The 21,763-nt window shown below is 44.0% G+C and overlaps 1 protein-coding gene across 2 annotated transcripts in view; it reads right to left on the bottom strand.

Annotated features, from left to right (window-relative positions):
* The window catches only part of Kif9 (kinesin family member 9), a 58,574-nt gene that overhangs the window by 5,983 nt on the left and 30,828 nt on the right, over window positions 1-21,763 (bottom strand). For both annotated transcript variants that reach the window (XM_026389929.2, XM_077795689.1), the window contains exons 10-20: window positions 21,004-21,081; window positions 15,385-15,453; window positions 14,806-14,910; window positions 13,365-13,420; window positions 12,624-12,714; window positions 11,338-11,471; window positions 9,060-9,254; window positions 7,390-7,604; window positions 5,244-5,420; window positions 4,812-4,927; window positions 4,150-4,254 (exon numbers count right to left, since the gene is read on the bottom strand). In XM_026389929.2, coding sequence (XP_026245714.2) covers window positions 4,150-4,254; window positions 4,812-4,927; window positions 5,244-5,420; window positions 7,390-7,604; window positions 9,060-9,254; window positions 11,338-11,471; window positions 12,624-12,714; window positions 13,365-13,420; window positions 14,806-14,910; window positions 15,385-15,453; window positions 21,004-21,081 — 1,341 coding nt within the window. The remainder of the gene's footprint in view (window positions 1-4,149; window positions 4,255-4,811; window positions 4,928-5,243; window positions 5,421-7,389; window positions 7,605-9,059; window positions 9,255-11,337; window positions 11,472-12,623; window positions 12,715-13,364; window positions 13,421-14,805; window positions 14,911-15,384; window positions 15,454-21,003; window positions 21,082-21,763) is intronic.

The raw sequence follows: 21,763 nt of genomic DNA on the forward strand, positions 1-21,763 counted from the left end.
TTCATATAACAACCCCCATTTACTCAATCCTCTTTGAATGGGCTTCAGCTCCTCATAGTCATCAGTGAAGATGTCACCTAAATGGAAAGAATGAACTCAATTGGAGGAAGGGCTTTCTAGTCAAGCTACCAAATCCAGAAGCTAAGAAAGACAAAATTTGTGCTATGAGCTGAATGTTGGTGTCACTCCAAAACTCATGTGTTGAAATATAACTACCATGGTGATGGTATTAAGAGGTGAAGCCTTTGGGAGGGGATTAAGTCATGGAGACTCTGATCTTATGGATGGGATTAGTGCCCTTTTAAGAGGTCTGAGAGAGTTTGTTAGACCTTTGCCTTTCTACCATGTAAATTGCCACACACTAGAAGGTGCCATCTTTAAGCAGAGAGCCCTCACCAGACACTTAGACTGCTGAACCCTTTTTTTTTTTAGAGAGAGAGTGAGAGAAGAGAGAGAGAGAGAGAGAATTTTTAATATTTATTTTTTAGTTCTCGGCGGACACAACATTTTTGTTGGTATGTGGTGCTGAGGATCGAACCTGGGGCCGCACGCATGCCAGGCGAGCGCGCTACCGCTTGAGCCACATCCTCAGCCCAAGACTGCTGAACCCTTGATCTTGGGCTTCTTGGCCTAAGATCTGTGAACAATTTCTGGCTTTTTTATAAATTACCCAGTGTAATATATTTTTTTATGGCAGCTCAAATAAGATGCTCAATGTAATAAAATCAATAAAAAAAATAACAAAAAAGTAAAGTCAAAAGACAAACAACAAATAGAAAAAAGTAGTTGCAATTCATACAAAAATTATAACTAATATATAACAAATTCCTACAATTAAGAAATAAAAGAATAAAGTTTATAGCATCTGCTGGTAAATGGATGGAAATGAAGAATGTCATTCTAAGTGAAATAAGCTAGAGTCAGAAAATCAAGGGTTAAATGTTTCTCTCCTATGTGGAAGCTAGAGTAAAATAAGGGAAAAAAGAAGGAGGGAGTGGGATCAGATATCATAACAATATAGGGAATATCAGTAAAGTTATAGGAAGACATATGGAGGGAGGAGGGACAGGAAAGGAGAAAATACAGAATGGATTTAACAAAAATCATGTTATTTACATATATAAATATACCACAGTAATTCCACCTTTATGTATATGTAGAAAGCACCGATCAAAAATAACTAAACAGGGGTCTGGGGATGTGGCTCAAGCAGTAGCGTGCTTGCCTTGCATGCGTGTGGCCCGGGTTCGATCCTTAGCACCACATACAAACAAAGATGTCCACCGAAAACTAAAAACTAAATATTAAAATTCTCTCTCTCTCTCTCTCTCTCTCTCTCTCTAAAAAAAAGAAAAAATAACTAAACAGCTTGGCACGGTGGCATAAGCTTGTAATCCCAACATCTTGGGAAGCTGAGGCAGGAGGATCACAGCTTCAAAGCCAGCCTCAGCAAAAGTGAGGCGCTAAACAACTATAGGGCTGGGGATGTGACTTAGTGGTCAGGTGCCCCTGAGTGTAATCCCCAATACTCTAAAACCTTAAAGATTAAAGGAAGATCAGTAAAGTAGAGGAAGGAAACAAGGAGGAGGGAAAAAGGGAGGGAAAGGTCAGGGAATGGGAATTAGAATGCAATAATCAAAATCCATACAGGTATGATTTTGTCAAAATAAACCCAAATACTGTGTATAACTATCATGCTTTTAAAAAAAGAATAAATAGAAACCTTACAACCAATAGAAAAACAAGCAAAAGGGGCTGGGGATGTAGCTTAGTGGTAGAGTGCTTACTAGCATGTGTGAAGCCCTGAGTTCAATCCCCAGTATTGCAAAAAATAAATAAATAAAAGAAAAACAAGCAAAAATTTGATCAGTTTGCAAGAAAAAAATTTTTTTAAATTAAAATGGTGCTTCAACATTAAAAGAGATTCGCTTATAGTAAGAGAAACACAAAGCAACATTGAGAAAATTTTTCACCCTTCAGATTGGAAAACAATACAAAAATGGTATACCATTTATTGTGAGCATCCTATAGGCTGATGTAAGGGTACAGATGGGTTTAACTCTAGGCAGGCAATTTGGCAGACCCATCAAAAATACAAATGAACTTTTAACCAAGAAATTCACTTCTACAAAATTGCTTTTCATGTATAGTCACACATATGTGTAAACCCACATTTGTAAGAGCTCAGCTATACTTGTATTAGTAAAGAGTATCACAAACAAAATAAAAAGAGGGCCCTGGTTTAATTGCCAGCACCACAAAGTGAAAAAAAAATAATTAAAGAAAAAGAACTGTAAACTCTTAAATGTTCATTAATATTAGTTGGGTTAAACCTTTTGAGGCTGGCCGCGGTGGCACATGCCTGTAATCCCAGTCACTTAGAGGCTGAGGCCAGACTCAGCAAGCTCAAGGCCAATCTCAGCAACTCAGTAAGACACTGTGTCTGAACAAAAAATAAAAAGGATTGGAGATGTAGCTCAGTGGTAGAATGCCCATGGATTAAATCCCAGTACTAAAAGAAAATATTTGATACATCCTCATAGGTTGACATGGAATGATCTTTAGAATGTATTGCTAAATAGGAAAAGCAAGTTTCTCCTGTCAGAGAGTCAATGGGAGTTTAAAAGATGTGCTTATATTTTCATGTTTTTGTTTGTTTGTTTTCCAGTACTGGGGATTGAACTTATGCATGCTAGGCAAATGCCTTACCACTGAGCTACTCCAGGCCCTTTCTGTTTTTATTTTATTTTAATTATTATTTTTTATTTTTTAAATTTTTTAAACCCAGGGGTGCTTAACCACTCATTCACATTTATTTTTATTTTGAGACAGGGTCTCACTAAGTTGCCAAGGTGGCCCGAAACTTGGGATCCTCCTTCCTTAGTCTCCCAAGTAGCTGGCATGTACCACTACATCCAGCTAAAAATTATTACTATTATTATTTTTATTATTATTATTATTATTTTTTTTTTTTTGCAGGGCTAGGAATTGAACCCACATCCTTGCACTTCCAGGCAAGTTTTCTACCACTGAGCTGCACCCCCATGCTTTTTTTCCATTTTCGGTACCGGGGATTGAACTCAGGAGTGCTTACCCACTGAGCCACATCCCCAGCCCCATTTTGTATTTTATTTAGAGACAGGGTCTCACTGAGTTGCTTAGAGCCTCGCTTTTGCTGAGACTGGTTTTGACCTCTTGATCTTCCTGTCTCAGACACCCAAAATGCTGGGATTACAGGCATGTGCCTCTGCGCCCAGCTACTCCAACTCATGCTTTTTTTTTTTTTTTTTTTAGTTGTAGACAGACAGAATATCTTTATCTTATTTATTTTTATGTGGTGCTGAGAATTGAATCTAGTCCTCACGTGTGAGAGGCAAGTGCTCTACCACTGAGCCACAATCTCAACCCCCCACCTATGCTTTTTTAAAGTTTAAAACACCCAAATGAATCACCTATTAAAACGTAAATAAATAACTACAAAAAAATATTGTTTTTTTTTGTTGTTGTTGTTGTTTGTGACAGGGTCTTGCTATGTTGACCATGCAGACCTTGAATCCCTGGGCTCAAGTGATCAGCCTCCTGGTTTTTAAAAATATAAAGAATGTGCTCATTTGGGTAGGGATCCCATGTGCATCTGCCACAATGTATACAAATTGCCTCTGGACATAGAAGGGTACATGGCATTCTGGCTTGAGGCTGGGCCTTGGCAGAGTGGAGATCCTCTGCTCCAGCCCAACCTGCTCAGGAAGAAGAGTCACAGGCCCAACCTAAGGCTGAGACCATGTCTATCTGTGCGTTGGCTGAGTGTGATCTTCTGTCCTCTGCCACTTGCACAAAGTGGCCTGCCCTTGGAGAGGTCTTCAGGGGAGTGGCCTCAGGGGATCTCTGGATCTTGTCTTCAGTTGTGAACCACCCACAGGATGGCTCAGCCATGTCCAGGTCTGGCAATGGTCTGTGTGACCCTTCTTTGGTCTAGCCCTGTCCCTGTCCCTGTCTTTAGCTTCAAAAGACACTCTTGACTGAGAGCAACTCTGATCTCTCTGGGTAGGCACCATTCCTCTCCTGAAGCTCTAAAGTAGGAAGTGTGATTTTGGGTGCCCAAGTAATGAGGTCCCTGAAGACCCCCCACCCTTCCTACAGACAAGTTACCTTCTGTTCTGTCTTGATTTTGGCATTGTAGAAGGAGATGGCATCAGGTCCCTCAGGTAGCACTGTCTGCTGAAGCTGAGCAAATTTGTCCTGGTCATCTTCTCCCTGGAGGAGGCCCAATATAGTAGAGTCCCTTCAGCCTGGCATTGTCAGAATCATCCCTGGCAGGGCCTGTGGTAGGTATCAAGAGAGTCCCCTTTCTGGGTTTGAAAGCCCCACCCAGGAATCTCACAACCCTGTAGCATCCTCACAGACCCCCCTGTAACTGCCACCTGGGCAGGATGAGTCGCCCTAGAGGGCAGTAATAAGAATGGTGTTTCTGGGCTGGAGCTGGAGCTCAATAGCAGAGCACATGCCTAGCATGCGTGGAGGCACTGGGTTTGATCCTTAGCACCACACACACACAAAAAAAATAAACAAAACAAATATATTCTGTCCATCTACAACTACAAAAATATTTTTAAATAAAAAATTTTAAAAAAGAATGGTGTTTCTTTCTGTCCCCATTCCTCAATAACTGAGAAGAGACCTGTCTGCCTCCTGTCTGGGATAGCCATGAAAGAAGCTATAGAGCCCTGCATACTGCCATTCACGGAGAGTACAGACACTGCCATTCCCCAGTTCGGTCATTGTCATACCATGCCCCTACACTGTGTACTCACCAGAGACACGATCCTGCTGACAGGCACCATGCCTGGCCGGATACTGCTGCCCAGCTTCAGTGCTACCTGCATATCCTCAGGGATGACAAAGGACTCATTGTACCAGATATCAAATTCTGTGAGGAGGTGGAAGATAGCACTGTGAGGTGAGGTGTGGGAGCCCCCGAGGAAGCAGGTAAAGGCTGCATGCAACAAGGTATTTTGTTCTCAATGCAGACTCAGTTTCATACACTTCCTGCTCCAGGGTCTCACCCTGTCTTCATCTCCATCTCTAGCCCTCAAGGACCTGGGAACCACATGCCTGAAGCCCCTCCCAGCCCTGCCTGGGTCAGCAAGCAGCTCTGAGATCTTCTGATTTTCAGAATTTGGGTTGGGATCTTACACTGAGCCTCCCAACCTTGAGCAGTTACCTAACCCTTCTAAGTTGCGCACCCATGAGCAGGCGGTGGCGACACTGGTCCACCAGGTGTTGGCAGTACTGAATCTCAGCCCTGAGGTCACGCAGATCCTGGTACTCGCTTCGATACTGCTTCTTGAGGTCTTTGAGCTTCAGGATCAGCAAGAATTCCTCTTCATCAATGATCATCAGCCCCTTGTTCTCATACTCACCTGCAGGGTGATGGAGTAGGTCAGGGAATGAGAGGGCATCCACCTGGCATTGGCAGGGGGGTGGGGGCAGGTATCCAAGAAAGAAGGAAAAACGCTGGCAAATCATTTTAGGATGAAAGGAAGGGGTGGGCAGAGGATATGGCCCATGCACCATGCTTATTTAAACTTCATCGGCTAAAAATATTCAGTAGTTCTTCTATTAACCAAATACTTATTTTTCTCGCAAATGATGTTTGTGAACTTTCATCACTGGCTAGTACCATAAGGCATTTGGACAAGGTTCCTTATTAATAACAACGGATGTAAAACTGCTTTGGGGAAGAAAGAGAAAAAATAACTTTTTTTGATACAAAAATTTTAAAGATTTTTAAAAAATATATCTTTAGTTGTCAATGGACCTTTATTTTATTTATTTATATGCAGTGCTGAGAATTAAACCCAGTGCCTCACATATGCTAAGCAAGTGCTCTACCACTGAGCTACCACCCCAGCCCAAAAAGATATTTTAAAATATTGTTTATTTCTTCTTCATTTCAGCCTTTGAAATGTCCATTTTAAAGTATACTTAGGAGGGGCTGGAGTTGTGGCTCAGAGGTTGAGTGCTCGCCTAGCATGTGTGGGGCACTGGGTTCGATCCTCAGCACCATATAAAAATAAAATAAAGGTATTGTGTCCACCTATAATTAAAAGCAAATAAGTAAAACATTTTTTTTAAAAAGTACACTTAGGAGTAAATGATATGTCAGTATAGCATGCAGGCATTTTACTTTAAATGTGCAAATATATGATAAGAAGCTGTATGTTCAAAGGTATAAGCAGAGGGAACAAAGAAATGTTTGCTGGTCCTGTAAGACCTTCATCATGTTCTCTTCCTGAGGTTCTATGTGAGGGAGTGTTTGGAGTCACCAGCACTATTCCTTCAGATTCCCAGGTGTTTGGAGGACTCTGCCCTTTGGAATAGCATGTCGGTTGGTCTGTGGGGTATGAGTGGACTGGCTCCAAGACTTTGAAAATAAAGTTATTCTCTGAGAAATAAATAAGTAAAGTGTACTCCCTGATGGTGAGATGACTCATCTGGCCTGCAGGAATAAATCATGTGACATTAAGAGATCACTCACGAAAACTGGTGTGGATCCAGTTTGTAATTTAGCTATAAGAAGATGAAGAGATGGAGCCAGGAAAGTGAGTAATGGTGGCCTCTGAACCCCTTCTCAGAGTCAGGGTGGTCCCTCTTTAACATGCAGGGTTTAGACCCTGCTCTATATCTCCTGTACAGAAACACTGGCTGGGGGCCTGGGGATCCACACTTGACAATCGCTTGCAGATGAGTCTTCTGCATAATCAAGCTTGGCCACAGTGAGGGTATAGGCAGGGACAAGGGCACTGAGTCAGGGCAACCAGGTAAGCACTGTCTCCATGCAGAGGTTTCTACCCTCTGATTTTTGGGCAACATGTCATCTGCCCTAGGAAACAAGACTGCCAAACCAGCACAGATGTCAGGGGTTCAGCATAGGGAACGGTTTTCCTGACAGTGAGTTCCTTGGCCCTCTGGCATTCACATTCTCATTTCCCTCCTCAGTTTTCTATGGTCCCTACCAGCATCCTTGATGCAATCTGACTCCCCAGGACAGTGAAGAGACCCCAGCAAGGCCCAAGGACCTTGTAAGGGGTCACCAGCTACCTATATCCTGAGGACACCTTTGTAGGACCAAGGGCCAGATTCTTCATGGACAGCAGCATTTTTCAGATGGAAGGCCTAGATAGAGACTGGCCAACAGGGAAAGACTCTGTGGTCCCTAAGGAACTGACCAGAGCCAAGCCATATGACCCAAGAGTGAAGGCTCCATCTAGTGCCCTCTGCTATCCCTCCCTAATCTGGTCCTCTAGTGCCCAAGGTTGCCCCATTTGACATGGGATAACTCTAAGACCCCACAACCATCTTCCCTGCCATCTTTCCCATCCCATTTACCTTGCTTCTCCCGTAGTGACTTCTGGAAGTTTAGCGCTTCTTTGGTCACGTCAATCTCCCGCTTGATGACATTGATGCGCTGTGTGGTCTCGCTGGCCCTTTTCCTCCGCTCATTCAAGATGGACTTGTTTTCTTTGAAGATGCGGTTGATCTCACTTCCTCGCTCATTCTTAAAGTCCTCAAAGGCCATCAGTTTGGAGGGTGGGGTGGTAGGCCTGGGGTCAAAGGGGGAGGCCAGGGAGAAGTAAGAAATTGGGCAGCTACCTAAGAAGCACCAGGCACTCCATATTTATTCCCTGTGGCTTCTGTGGGCAGGAGGCAAAAGTTCTAGGCACCACCTTCCCCAGATGGGAGCCAAACTATGTAGCAATCATTCCCTAATTTGTTTTACTCAGCACACAAGGGTGCATGCCTATCACAGAAATTAAGGAAACTAAGGATAAGAAACAGACAACACAACCACTTACTACCTATTAGCAACCACACCTCAATATGTCTCTTGGGATTTCTTTTATATATTTTAAAATGGCTGAGGCCAATGCAGTATATTTAATTTTACATCTTTTTCACCAAAGCATCTTTTATACTATTAAAAACTCTTTGAGAATTCTAGTTTTAAGATGAAATGTTGATGTGGGGGGGAAATAGATGGATATTGGCATCTTACTTGGCACTGCAAAAAAAAAAAAAGAGGGCCAGACACAAGATGAAATAAGTATATAGATGTTAATTATAGAATTAAGAGAGTGCTCAGTGTGTGGCTATTCACTAATTCTTCAAGTTCTTGGAATGTTTGGAAATGGGCCATAGGCTGAGGAAAAAGTTCTTCATGCACATCCTTGAACACTCCAAAGACAGAAATAATTTAATGTCTCTTCCCTAATGTGGCCTACTGCAGGTGTTTCAAACACATTTTATTTTTGCTTTTTAAATTAATAATGCCATGAACTTTTTTTGCATGAATATCCATATCTCTATTTCCTTAGAAGAGATTCCTAAAAACTCAATTACTGACTCACCAAGGAGGTGGATGAAGGAAAAGGAAGAAGTTATACTCTTATACCTTGACATTTAGTGTATTTTGAATGTATTATTTATGTAAAAGATATTTAACTTTATTTAAATAATTGCTACATGGAGAGTCTGAAATGATTTAATTGTGTATCTTGGATGACTCCTGAGGTTGAATCTTTCTTTCTTTTTTGGTCCTGGGGATTTACCCAGATCCTCCTGCCTCAGCTTCCCAAGTCACTGGAATTACAGTTGTGCACCACTGTGTCCAGCCTAAGTTTCTTCTTTCTGGACTTGCTCCTAGTCTGGGCCAGTATTCCCTATTTTATTTCTCTCTCTCTCTCCCCCCTCCCTTTTTTTTGGTACCAGGGATTGGATTCAGGGGCACTCAACCACTGAGCCACATCCCCAGTCCTATTTTGTGTTTTATATTTTATTTAGAGACAGGGTCTCACTGAGTTGCTTAGTACTTCTCTTTTACTGAGGCTGGCTTTGAAGTCAGGATCCTCCTGTCTCAGTCTCCCCAGCCCCTGGGATTATAGGCATGTGCCACCACATCTGGCTTTTATTTCTCTTTTTTTATCTGAAGACACTATGTATTGAGGATCACATTCTGATTTGAGTTTATCTGGTACAGGAGTTGTCCTTTAGATGATTACCTGAGTGGGCGTGATTCTTCCTTCGGGGAGTCTGAGGGAAGGGGCTCAATGCTGGAAGTTTCCCGATCCCGCGAAAGCACATCTTTGACATCCCCATCCTTAGAGGATGGGACTAGCTGGGTCTTGGAGGTAGAAATCATATCTAGGTCCTTGCCACTCACAGGGCTGCTAGCACCTTCCTTTCTTGCTGATGAGCTGGAGGAAGAGGCAAAGAAACCCCAGGGCTCAGTCATGGGCAGTAAGGTAACTCAGGCATGGAGGTGTGACCTTTCTCAGCCCTCACTCCACCAGGCATCCACCTCACTCAGCTCCTTTTTTTTTTTTTTTTTTCTTCTTGGAGTTGGCATTGGATAGAGCCCAGGACCTTGTGCATGCTAGGCAGGCATTCTGCCACGCCAGCTCTTATCCTAATTATGTCCCAAGGACAAAGAGTATGATCCTAAGCCATGCAGACAGGGAAGAGAAGGAGAGCATTTTTCTCCTTTTATCAGAATGAGGATCCCTCAGCAATTCCAGCAGGACACACCTAGGAAGAACAGGTTGTCTTTGTTATGATTTAGATCTGTAATATCCCCCTAAAGCTCAAGTGTTGAAGCTTTGTCCCCAAGATAGCAATGCTCATGTTTGTCTGGCATGCACAAGGCCCTGGGTTCAATCCCCAGCACCTCAAAGCAATGCTCAGAGATGGGGCCTTCAGAAGGTGATTGGATCTTGAGGGCGCTAACCTCATCACAGGATTAATCTATTGATGGATTCACAATTCACTGAGCTATTGGGAGGTGCTAAAAACTTAGAAGGGAGTAGGTCCTTGGAGGCATCATCTCAGGGTCTACATTTATCCCCAGCCCTTCCTCTGTCTCTCATTCTTTGCTTCCCAACAGCCATGATATAAGCAGCTCTGTCCTGCCAATGCTCCCTGCCAGGATGTTCTGCCTCACCACAGGCCCAGAACAATGGGGCCAAGTGACCATGAAATGAAACCTTAAGCTAAAATAAGTCTCTCCTCGTTTAAGGTGTTTATCTCAGATATTTTGCTTCAGTGACAGAAAGCTGACTGACACACTCTCCATGGGCTTCAAATCATGTGAACCTGGGGGGCGGACTGCAAGCTCTCAGAAACCACTATGCCCTGGGAAGAAACCCTATCAGACCTGTCTATGGACCAATGGCAAATCAGGACAGGTCTGCCCTGTAGCTCTGACCAGTCCTTGGTCTGTGCTTCCCACCTGCATCAGTGCCCATACCAGCTCCCAGAAAAATAGCCATCCTCCCTCTCCAAGTGATGGCACTTCATGTGCCTTCCCTTCAGGAGCAGCACATCTGAGCAGGACTCTGCTGGCAAGAGCAGGCCCTGGCTCACTCCACGATTTCCTCCTCTTCCTGTAACAAGTATTGCTTAGAAAATCAAGCCAATTCATGTTATTGTACCAATTACTGAACAGAGAAAGCTGGGACATGATTGCTCCTCCTAAAGGGGCAGGTAGTGGCCAGGGTCATTGGCATCCTCTGCTACATGACTCCTGTCCTACATGTGATATTTTTCTACAATCCACATTGGCCCATGTGCATGGACTATACTCACTCACATATCTTCACAATGCCCTCAATGACTTTGATGTTATTATTTATTATTCTCATTTTAAGGATGAGGAAACAGAGACATAGATGGGTTCTCATACCTCTTATTTAAGGTGATTCCTAGGATCTAAGAAGCCCAGAGTGGGAGGTAAGGCCAGACATCACTCTGAAGTCTGTACCCCTGTCTCCTGCTACACAGCCCAGCCTGGATATAGCATATTAAGTGGACCTAAACAATTTTCCTACCTTGTACTTACAAACGAGTCTTGCCTGAAAGGTGAACTGGAGACTTTAGTGATTTTTACAGTGGAAGCACTCTGTTAAAGTGGTGCTGGGGGGACCACAGGAAGTACCAGAGGGCATGGGCTCTGTATGCTGGCTGAGATCCTCTCCCCAACTTTATTACTCCACAATGGTATGATATGGGGAAGTGAATTCTCCTCTTGAGCCCCAGTTTCCTCACTAGTAAAACAGACATTAATTTCCACCTCTCGGGGTTGCTGTGAAGGTTAGAGGTGACACTTGTATTATGGCTGGTTCCAAACTGGTCCCAACCTGAGCCCCAAGGATATACTAGCATTGACAGTAGTAATATCCATTGTGACTGCCCAGTAGCTGAGGTACCAGGGTAGGGGAAGACACAGCTTTTACCCACCAAGTAGGCCAGGTGCTAAGCAAGAAGAGCGGGAAGAGCACTCACCTGGGCGGATCTTTGACTGTCTTCTTGGACTTGGATTTCTTCCCAGGTTTGGTAGAGAAAGGGGCAACTCCAAGTCCAAAGCCTTGTCCATCAGGCTCACCTACTAGGTGGCCATTAACATCAATAATCCCTGCCTGAACAGAAAGGTCAGCCAAAGGGTCTGGGTTAGACTGAAAGTTTGGGTCCCTCATCAACACAAGTGTATATGGCCCAAGGCTTGGGATGGGTATGTTCACCCCATAAACCAAGACTTGGCTGCTGCTGATGCCAGTCTGTTCTCAACAGGGCTGTCCCTGACCACCCTAATGAATGTTTACTTTCCATATCAAAGCACTGACTAATCCATCCCTGAGGATTGTTGGGAGCTGCCCTGGATGCAGACACCTTTAAGTCCTGATGCACCAGGGTTCTGAACAATTATTGCCTTCAGTCTGGGAGGGTAGTGCCAGGTTGCAGTAACTTGGGCATTACCAAGGTGTGGCTCCAAGAGTAGTCGTCACCTGCTGGGGTTGAGTTATACTCACTGTTCCTTTGTTATCCTACCCCTTTGCCCTTTTGGGGATAGACTGTTCCATGGAACCTTCCTTTGTGTGTCCCCTAGATAAGTATAAAGAATTCCAGTGGCTTTCTCTCTTTCCATGGACCCTTAAGGTTGGAGAGACATCATGGATTTTGAAGGACCCTTAAGGTTGGAGAGATGTCATGGATTTTGAAAAGTACTTCTGTGTGTTTGTGTGCTTTTTTTTTTTTATCATTTTCTTAAGTTATTGGAATAGTTCAGATTTTGTGAATCCAGCATTAGGTCGCTAGCTAGGATAGATGGCGATGGAAGATCTTCTTCTTTTTTTTTTGTGGTACTAGGAAACAACTCATGGGCACCTTTAACACTGAGCTATATTTCCAGTCCTTTTTCGATTTTATTTTAAGACAGGGTTTCACTAGGTTGCTAAGGCTGGTCTCAAATTTGAGATCTGTCTGCCTCAGCCTCTTGAGTCACTGTGATGTGTGCCACCATGCCCAGCTCATTCCTGAGGATCTTAACACCTATTGCCAACCTAATTCCAGAAATTGGTCTTGTTTATTATTAGCCACTTCTATAAATTATCTCCAATTTATAGAAGCCATTTTCAATGCAAAAGTGGTTTATTCTTGCATATTCTGGTGTTACCTTCTCTGTGGCAATCCTAGCTCTGGGTTAATACACGATACGTGCTGCTTCTGTAAAGGTTTGACTGAAGATGGAAAGTTGGAGGTAAGTACTTTCAGCAAGAGGTAACTGTGCTTACCTTCTGGACAGCAGAAATTGTTGCAAAGTCATTCTTGTCTATAAGAGTGTACTTCCTACGTAAGGCCGCCTCCACTTCCTGTTCCTGTTGGCTTGGGAAAGAAAGTGAGAGAATATAGTGGTTATGCTGAATAAGCTCAGGCATGAACCAAGTACTGGGATTAGAGGTTGTTTGGATGAAATCCCATGTATGTGATAAGGGTAACCCCTATCATCATGAGCCAGAGCACAAAGCAGACAAAAGGGCTCATCTTCTCTCTACAATTCACATAGCATTATCCAGCTCCAAAACCTGAACAGGCCACCCTTTGCACCAAATGCATCTGCTTCAAGATGACACTTAATAAAGGCTTTAAGCCTGACCGGGGATCATGCTGACTCAGAGGTTCTATCTTGAACAGGCCCCTCAGAATCATGTGACCAGCTTCTGTGACATCAGCCAGTATGAGCTACTCAGGCTGTGGGTATAACTGTACCCAAATAAACCATAAATGCCTCTTGAGGTTGGGTATGAGAAAGATTCATGATCCCTGATTTGGACACATTTAGTGCTAGCACTCCATAAGACTTCCTGTCTAAATAATGAACTCAATAAACTGGGACCTGGGCATCCCCAAACACTGCTCTGGCTCCTCTTATGGGAGAAAGAAGGGGATGTTCTTGGAGGCAGGTTCCCAGACCACAGGAAATGAAAATGGTAGCCTGAAATGAGAATGGGGGGGGGCATAAAGAAGTCCCTCACCTCAGAACCACCCGGAACTGGTTGAATACCTCCTGGATCTGTCTGAGGTTGATTATCTGGAGGGAAGTGAATAAGGCAGAAGTTAGATCATGGGTACACCAAGGGACTAAGCTGTGGTTATGTTAGCAGAGAAATCTGGATCCCTTAGCTGACTCCAGACCATCTTGTTTTGAGAATGGGTCATCTGCAAACAGCCTCTCAGTAAAGTAGTAGTCAAGCCCTCCTCAAGATCAGAGAAACATCTGATTAATAGCTTTAAGACTAAATATTTGCTAAATCTATAAAAACCACTTTTTTAAGTGAAGATCTCTATAAAATCTAAGCAGAGATCTTTGGTTCTTGAAAACATTTTCTAAGAAAGAAACTTTAATAAAATTTAATCAACTCTCTCCTGTTTCCAAAAGGTTCAGCCTGCCATCTTCAGATGGACCCCATTAACAAACATTTAGGTGTGGGAACATCTGTGGCTGGAGAAAGGTCACTAGCTTCCCTCCTGGCATTAATGCTTATGGCATTACCCCTGATCAAAAGCTAGTTTGAGAATGTCCCTGCCAGGCATAATGGTACACATCTGCAGGCTGAGGCAGGAAGATCTCAGGGTCGAGGTCAGCCTCAGCAACTTAGCGAGACCCTGTTTCAAAATAAAAAATGAAAAAGGGGCTGGGAATGCAGCTCAGTGGTAAAGTATCCCTAGGTTCAATACCCAGTACCAAAACAAAACAAATAAACAAAGAAAAAAATATAAGAATGGCCCTGCTGAGAAAGCCATAAGAGCCCAACCCTCAGATGTCCCTTTGCCTCTTGCAAACTGCCAACACTAACAGCTGGGGAGCAGGGGAAGGTAGGGGCCTATGTGGCTCCCTGGTGAGGGTTTGATGGCCTACACTATAAGAACAGGATGTATTTTCCCCCGAGAGCCCTTCCTTGTGTATCTGCTGTTTCTCTTCCTTGGCCCTTTCCAACATGGGCCCTGGGAGTCCTCCTTGTAGACAACCAGTCTTACTGCCATGCTTTATCAATTTCATTTCACCAGGCACTGTCAAGCACCTGAGGGGCAGCAGCTCAGTTAATCACAGATCAGTTTCCCTCCTCACTATGCACATGGACCCACTGAAGTATCTGACAGTCATTTAGGCAGGAGACAGCTGAGCCGGAATTCCATCCAGGCAGCCTGGCTCCAGGGCCTATGCTTACACCCCTGAGACAGACCACCTCCCGTACATTGTGTGTTTAAGAGCACACTCTGTGGAGCCCCATAGCCTTGAAACCCTCAACACTGAAGCTGAGGCTATGATGGGTTGAAGGGGACCAGCATGACATTCCCAGCCCACTACATCCATTTAGTGTCAGGTTCTAAAGCCATCAGAGCACATGGCAGGTGTGCCTAGGACAGGGAGGCCCAAGCCAACTGAGCATGGTGTCCTATAAATGGGCTCCTTACGTCAATCTCGTCCAGTGTCCCTTCCAGGTACCTCCGAACCTGGGAGTTGATCTCAGCAATCTGGATTTCATCCATGGGGTCATAGGTCACAATGTTGCGGTTGGCCTTGAAGGAAGAAGAACATGTGGTAGGTAAATAGTTAGGACTTGAGCCCAAATAGGAGTAGCAGGGGTCATTCTGAGAACCAAAGTTGGAGACTGGGCACATCCCCTAGATGCCAAAGCTGGTCCTATTTGCTTCACCATCTGGTTCTCACAGAGGGCCAAGTGCTTGGGATAGAGAAAGGTAATGGATGGGGTGAGGGAAGGAAAGACCACTGCACTTGAAGCCTGATGCTCCAGAATGTTCTACTGGCTAAATCTCAGTAGACCACAAAATGGGATAAGTTGCCTCTGCTTTGAAGACCCTCAGGACCATGAACATCAGCTCAGGCAGGACCTCACCCTACCCTCTCCATCATAGCCCCTGCTGCTGCCCCTTCCCCTCCACCTAATCTGTCCCACTTCCCCTGAGCTTGACCCATATGTTGTATGCCCCTGGCCCCAGGCCCTCTAGCATCCTTTGCCTGCAACCCCTTACCAGGCTATCATGGATGGCTAGCTCCTGCTTGAGCAATACTAGCTCCTTCTCCAGGTTCTTGACCATTCGCTGCCAGGGAAACATAAAAGAAGGGTAGATCATCAGAGAAGCCACCCTCCCTCTTCCACACAATTCCTTATTCTGTGCCCAGACACCCTGGCAATCCCCAGGGTTTATGCTCAGTTTCTAGGCCATTCCTTCCCTGCTGGTGACCCTTTCCCAACAAGAATGAGTAGGGTTTGAGAGGCTTTAGTGGTCCCCTTGCCTTTGCCTTATCCAACAGAGTAAACTGAGAACAGAGAGAACACAGGCCACAGTTCCACCTCACACCCTGACTCCCCAGGGCCCCAGGCTTTTCCTAATCACCCAGCATTACAGCCCTTTCACTGCAGCCCACCGGCTCCAGGATGCTTGCTATGCATCCTTAGCCTTGCCAACTACTGCATGAACCTGTTACCATTCCCCAGTAATGATCACTTCTGTGGTGCATGCCTATAATCCCGGTGGCTCGGGAGGCTGAGGCAGGAGGATTGCAAGTTCAAAGCCTCAGCAACTGCAAGGCACCAAGCAACTCAATGAGACCCTGTCTCTAAATAAAATACAAACTAGGGGTGGGGACATGACTCAGTGGTTGAATGCCCCTGAGTTCAATCCCTGATACCCACTCCCGCCAAAAAATACTAATAATGATTACTTCTGTCACTTCCAATTTTTTGCCGCAGTAAGAATGTCTTTGTGGGCTGGGGTTGTGGCTCAAGCGGTAGCGCGCTCGCCTGGCATGCGTGTGGCCCGGGTTCGATCCTCAGCACCACATACCAACAAAGATGTTGTGTCCGCCGAGAACTAAAAAATAAATATTAAAAAAATTCTCTCTCTCTCCTCTCTCACTCTCTCTTTAAAAAAAAAAAAAGAATGTCTTTGTGCTAATATTTCTGTGTCCTTATAGATTTCTGTAAGATAACAGTGATCTGTGCAGTTCTGTGTAATCTGCCCCCATTATCCCTTTTCTACTGCTCTCTCCTGGCCCACTCTATTCTCACCAAATTGGTGTACTCATGCCTGTGCATGCCTACTCCTCTGCCTAGGGATGCTTTTCTCCCATGTATTTCCATGATTCACTCCAAAACCTCCTTAAAATCTTTCTTCAAAAGCTTCTCAATTAGATGTACCAGTCAACTTTTTAAAAATTGCAGTCTCCTACCCATCTCCACACCACTCTTTTTTAAAAATTTTTTTTAGTTGTAGATGAACACAATATCTTTGTTTTTTATTTTTTTATACCTTTATTTTATTTACTTATTTTTATGTGGTGCTAAGGATCAAACCCAGGGCCTCAAAAGCACTAGGCGAGTGCTCTACCAATGAGCCACAATCCTAGCCCTATTTATTTTTTTTTATGTGGTGCTGTGGATTGAACCCAGTGCTTCACACATGCGAGGTAAGCGCTCAACCACTGAACTACAACCCCAACCCTCTTACCACTGTTTTTAAAAATTTTACTCTAAAAAAAAATCTCACTCTATTTTCATAGAGCATATTATCTTCCAACATACTCTCAACTAGTGCTGTCTAACAGAACCTTCAGTAATGATGAAAATGTTCTCTGTGTTGTATATTAGACACTTGAAATGTGGCCAGTGTGATTGAAGAAACGAATTTCTCAACGTTACGGAATACCACATGAGTAGGGGTTACTGCATTGGACATGAAGCTCTATTTTTTTAATTTGATGCTGGGAATCAGATCCAGGGTCTTGCACATGCTAAGCAGGTGCTCTACCACTGAGCACCACTCTCCAGTCCTAGAACTTACCTATTTATTGTGCTTATTATTATCTATTTCTTCTACTTCCAGTGGACTCTAAGTGCTATGGTTTGGATCTTAAATATCTCCCAAAGGCCCATGTGTTAAAGGCTTGGTCCCCAGGGTGGTGCTACTGGGAAATGGTGGAACTTTTTAAGAGGTAGGGCCTCGTAGGAGGTCTTCAGGTCATTGAGAGCTTGCAATTGGAGGGGATATGAGGACGCTGGCTCCTTTGGCCTTCTTTCCTGCTTCCTGGCCATGACATTTGAGAATGCTCCATCATGCCCCTCCCACCCTAATGTGCTGTTTCACCCCAGGCCCAAAGCAACGGAGCCAATAGACCCTGGATGGGAACCTCTAAAAGTATAAGCCAAAATAAACTTTTCTCTTTTTTATTATCTCAGGTATTTTCTTTCTTTATTTTTCTATTTTTGGTACTGGGGTATTGAACCTAGGGGTGCTCTACTGCTAAGCTACATCTGCAGATATTTATTATTTTTTATTTTGAGAATGAATTTTGCTAAGTTGTTTAGGTCCTCGCTAAGTTGCTGAGGGTGCCCTCAAACTTGCAATCCTCCTACCTCAGCCTCCCAAGTTGCTGGTATTAACAGTTGTGCACTAAGAAAATACCCAGCTCAGGTATTTTCTTAGAGTGATGGAATGCTGACTAACACAGTAAGCTCAGGCAGAGATTGTTATTTTGGTTCATGCAGCTCTGTGTCCCAAATGCTTCAAAGAGTACTGGCACAATAGTAAAGACTCCATTCATAGATTTAGCCTCAAGTGGAGAAATGACACCAGAGGCAGAATTGTTAAGTCATTTACATCATTTGATAGATATTACCTGAATGTCTTTCATAAAAGATGTTGAGAACCTTCACTGTGAACAGGGTTTTCTTTTGTTGTCACAAAGTGGCCACTGGAGGGAGCCCCTGATACCTGGATCCTGGGACTAGTGACCAGTTCACAGCCCCACTGGCTTTTTTAATATAGTCCTCATCCAGCCAGATCATCTGGGTACTGAGGTCCACCAGTCACTGTGCCCTCACCTAGCAAGGGGCACCAGACATCTGGCATTAAGGTGGCTCTATGACAATTCTGGCACAAAACTTGAGACTCAAGGTACGTGATCAGAGTTCAAACTTTGGCCCAGTCCCTTAGGAAGTCCCATGTAGGTCTCTTTCAGGCATGGATTTCCTGTGTGGTCAAGAGGAGAGGCTTGGTGGCCAGCCCCAATTATCCCCATGCCCTCTTCCCAGCTCTGGAAAATGCATTATGCCCCAGGTAGGGAACGTCTGGCTGAGCTGTTGGGACCTCTAGCTGGATGACAGTTCAGTGTGGCACACCTTGGGTCAATCAGAGATGGTATGGGGAAATGAGCCATCTACTCCCATGAGGCACCAGCATCTGACTCACACTATGAGAACTCATGAGATGTTTCTTCTAAGACCTGGTAGGCACAAAAGCCTTTTCTACTTCCTGGAAACAGGGGAGGAACAGCAGACCCCACAGATCAGGGTCTAGCAGCACTTCCTGGCTGACCGACTCCTTTATTACACCAGGAACATTTTTGGGGGGATAGAAAAATGCCTTGGAGGGGCTGGGGATGTGGCTCAAGTGGTAGTGCACTTGCCTGGGATGCGCGAGGAACTAGGTTCGATTCTCAGCACCACATAAAAATAAAATAAAGGTATTGTGTCTACCTAAAACTAAAAAATAATGAAATATTTTTTTAAAAAAAGAAAAATGCCTTGGAAATGGCACAAACTCATATAAGTTCCCTGATGCCTAGGCATTTCTATCTCAAATGTAATAGAATAATTCAGAGTTCTGCTTCAATCCTACACCAGGATGCTGGGTAACTTTCAGGACAGACACCTTCTCCATTTTGATTACACTGCAACCTAAGGGTTTTTCTTTTCTTTTTTGTTTCCTCTTGGCAGAAACACTGAGCTTGTCTCTGTTGTCTGTTTATGCCTGAGGCTCATACCACCTCAGAGATTCACAGACTGACAGAGTAGGATGGTCACCAGATAGCATCAGTCTAACCTCCATGTTCACAGAAGAAGATTCTGAGGCTCAGAGAGTCTGAGCAGTTTACTACAGAAAGCTGGAGGCAGAAGTAGATTAGGAACCCAATCCCCCAACTCACAGCCAGCCCCACCAGCCAAGGAAATTCTGCAGAAGCTATTCCAACCCCTGGAAAACAGGGATGATACTGAAAAAAGTGCTACAAATACCTAGAAATACTGGTTGCAGGTGGCAACCAAATAAAGAAAACATCAAGCCTACAGGAAAGAATGCCAGTGAAACCTGGGTGGCCACCCCAAATCTAACTTTGATAGTATGGTACTATAGAGGCTCCAGTTTGTTTTCCAGATAAATGTGAAGCCCCTGCATACCCCACTCCATGTCTACTCCCCTACCACCCCAGGGGAACCTCTGGCCTCAGGTGGTCTTTCATTTCCATGCATCTTCTCTTCTATTGCACACATATATCCATTGATGATAACTGACATCATTCTGCATGTTTTTACACTTAATGTAAATAATACATGCTGGCATTTGATCCACTTAAATCCTCAAGTTGTTTTCTCACGTGATGTTTACTCATGCTGGTAACTCTAGCTCTGGCTTCCTCATTCTATAACATTTGAGTTCCTCTCCTGTGAAAGGTACTGATTGCTGGGTGCAGTGGTGTACTCCTATAATCCCAGTGAATCGGGAGGCTGAGGCAGGAAGATAGCAAGTTTGAGGGCAGCCTCAGCAACTTTGTGAGGCCCTAAGCAACTTGCTGAGGCCCTGTCTCTAAATAAAAATAAAAAGAGAGATGGGGATGTGGCTCAATAGTTACAGTAGTAAAGCAGGTTCAATCCTTGGTACCAAAAAAGAAAAAAAAAAGAAAGAAAAAAGAAAAGAAAGGGTACTGATGGTGTTTCTAACCTTTCATTATAATAATAAGCACTGTGAGCACCATTCTTGGGAGTATCTCTAGACTATATATTAGAAGTGACACTGTTACTCTGTTGACAGGAGAGTGCTAGCTAATATTTATGGAACATTTTTCTCCATGACAGCACTGGGCTAAGAAGTTTGTACACATTTACTGATTCTTCACAAGATCTCTTTTGAGAGTGGAATTCTATTATTTCTCCAGGACGGTCCAGCCCAGGGGTCCAGTTCTTAACTACTATGCCAGTGGTTCTCAAAGCATAGCCCCCAGAGCAGCAGCAGCAAAAGCTTCATCACTTGGGAACTTATTAGAAATGCAAATCCTCAGGTCCCAACCCAGACAGACTAAATCAGAAACTCTGGGAATGGATCCAGAACCCACAGTTCAACAGGCTGGCCAGGTGATTCTGATGGCTGGGCAAGTTTGAGAACCACTACCTCAAACCATGAGTTAGTTCTACAGTGCCAGGGACTGTCCTTTTCTTCAGGATTTAAAACCTGGAAAGTTTAACTGATTTGTCATGAGCTTAGGGTCCCTGCCTCCAAAAACTATGATTCTGCAGGCATCTTAAAAGAAAGCCAAATTATCAGTAAATGTGTTTTTGCTTTATCAGATGTTGTCAAAATGCTCCCCAAATGATTATATAAATTCATTCTGACTAGAAATGAGAAAAAAGTCTAGGAAAAATCATTTTGCCTTATCAGAAAAATTCCAATTTTTGCTAGTATGAGGATGTAACATTTTAATTTGCATTTTCTGGTTAAAGGCTTGTGTGGTTTCCTGCCTCAGCCAAAGATACACAAACAGAAGCAAACCCACCCACATCTTCCCACAGTGGCAAGAGCCTACAAGCCCCTTAGTACCTCAGCATTGTACTTTTCGTTGATGGCAGGCTCAGTGGTGACCAGCTTCATCCTGCTGGCAAATCGCAGTGAGGATAACTGAAAAACAAACCAGGCAGATGGATGTCAGATGGCTTTCCACTCAAGTGAGACCCCAAGAAAGCTGCCTTACTCAGAGACCCTGGCTGCCTTACTCAGAGACCTCTCCTGTTTCTTCAGGCACCTTGTCAACTGGTGTTGGTTCTCTTCCCTCAGGAAACCTTGGCTGGAAGGGTGTTTGAGGGGTAGGACTGTGGGTCAGCAGGAGAATGCCTGCTTAGCATGTACCAGGGCCTGGGTTCAATCCCCAGAATCAAAAAATAATATAAAAAAATAAAAACGGTTAGCTGGGCACAGTGGCACACACCTGTAATGCCAGCAACTCTGAGGCAGGAGGATTGGGAGTTCAAAGCCAGCCTCAGCAAAAGCAACTCAGTGAGACCCTATCTCTAAATAAAATATAAAAAAGGGCTGGGGATGTGGCTCAGTGGTTAAGCACCCCTGAGTTCAATCCCTGGTACCAATAAAATAAAATAAAAATAAATAAAAGTGTTCCCCAGTGGAATAAGAAATATAATAGGGAGAGCAGGAAGTTGACAGAGAGTACATAATGCAGCCTGGTCCTCAGTTTATACACTACAGGGATGCTACTTAGTGGTAAAGCCAAAAATCTAACTCAGCAGAGTTTAAACTGTGTGTGTGCATGTATACTGGTTGGCTTCTGTCTTTGGAAAACAGTGGG

The sequence above is a fragment of the Urocitellus parryii genome, chromosome 3 (assembly GCF_045843805.1).
Source record: "Urocitellus parryii isolate mUroPar1 chromosome 3, mUroPar1.hap1, whole genome shotgun sequence".
In the NCBI taxonomy this organism is placed as follows: domain Eukaryota; kingdom Metazoa; phylum Chordata; class Mammalia; order Rodentia; family Sciuridae; genus Urocitellus; species Urocitellus parryii.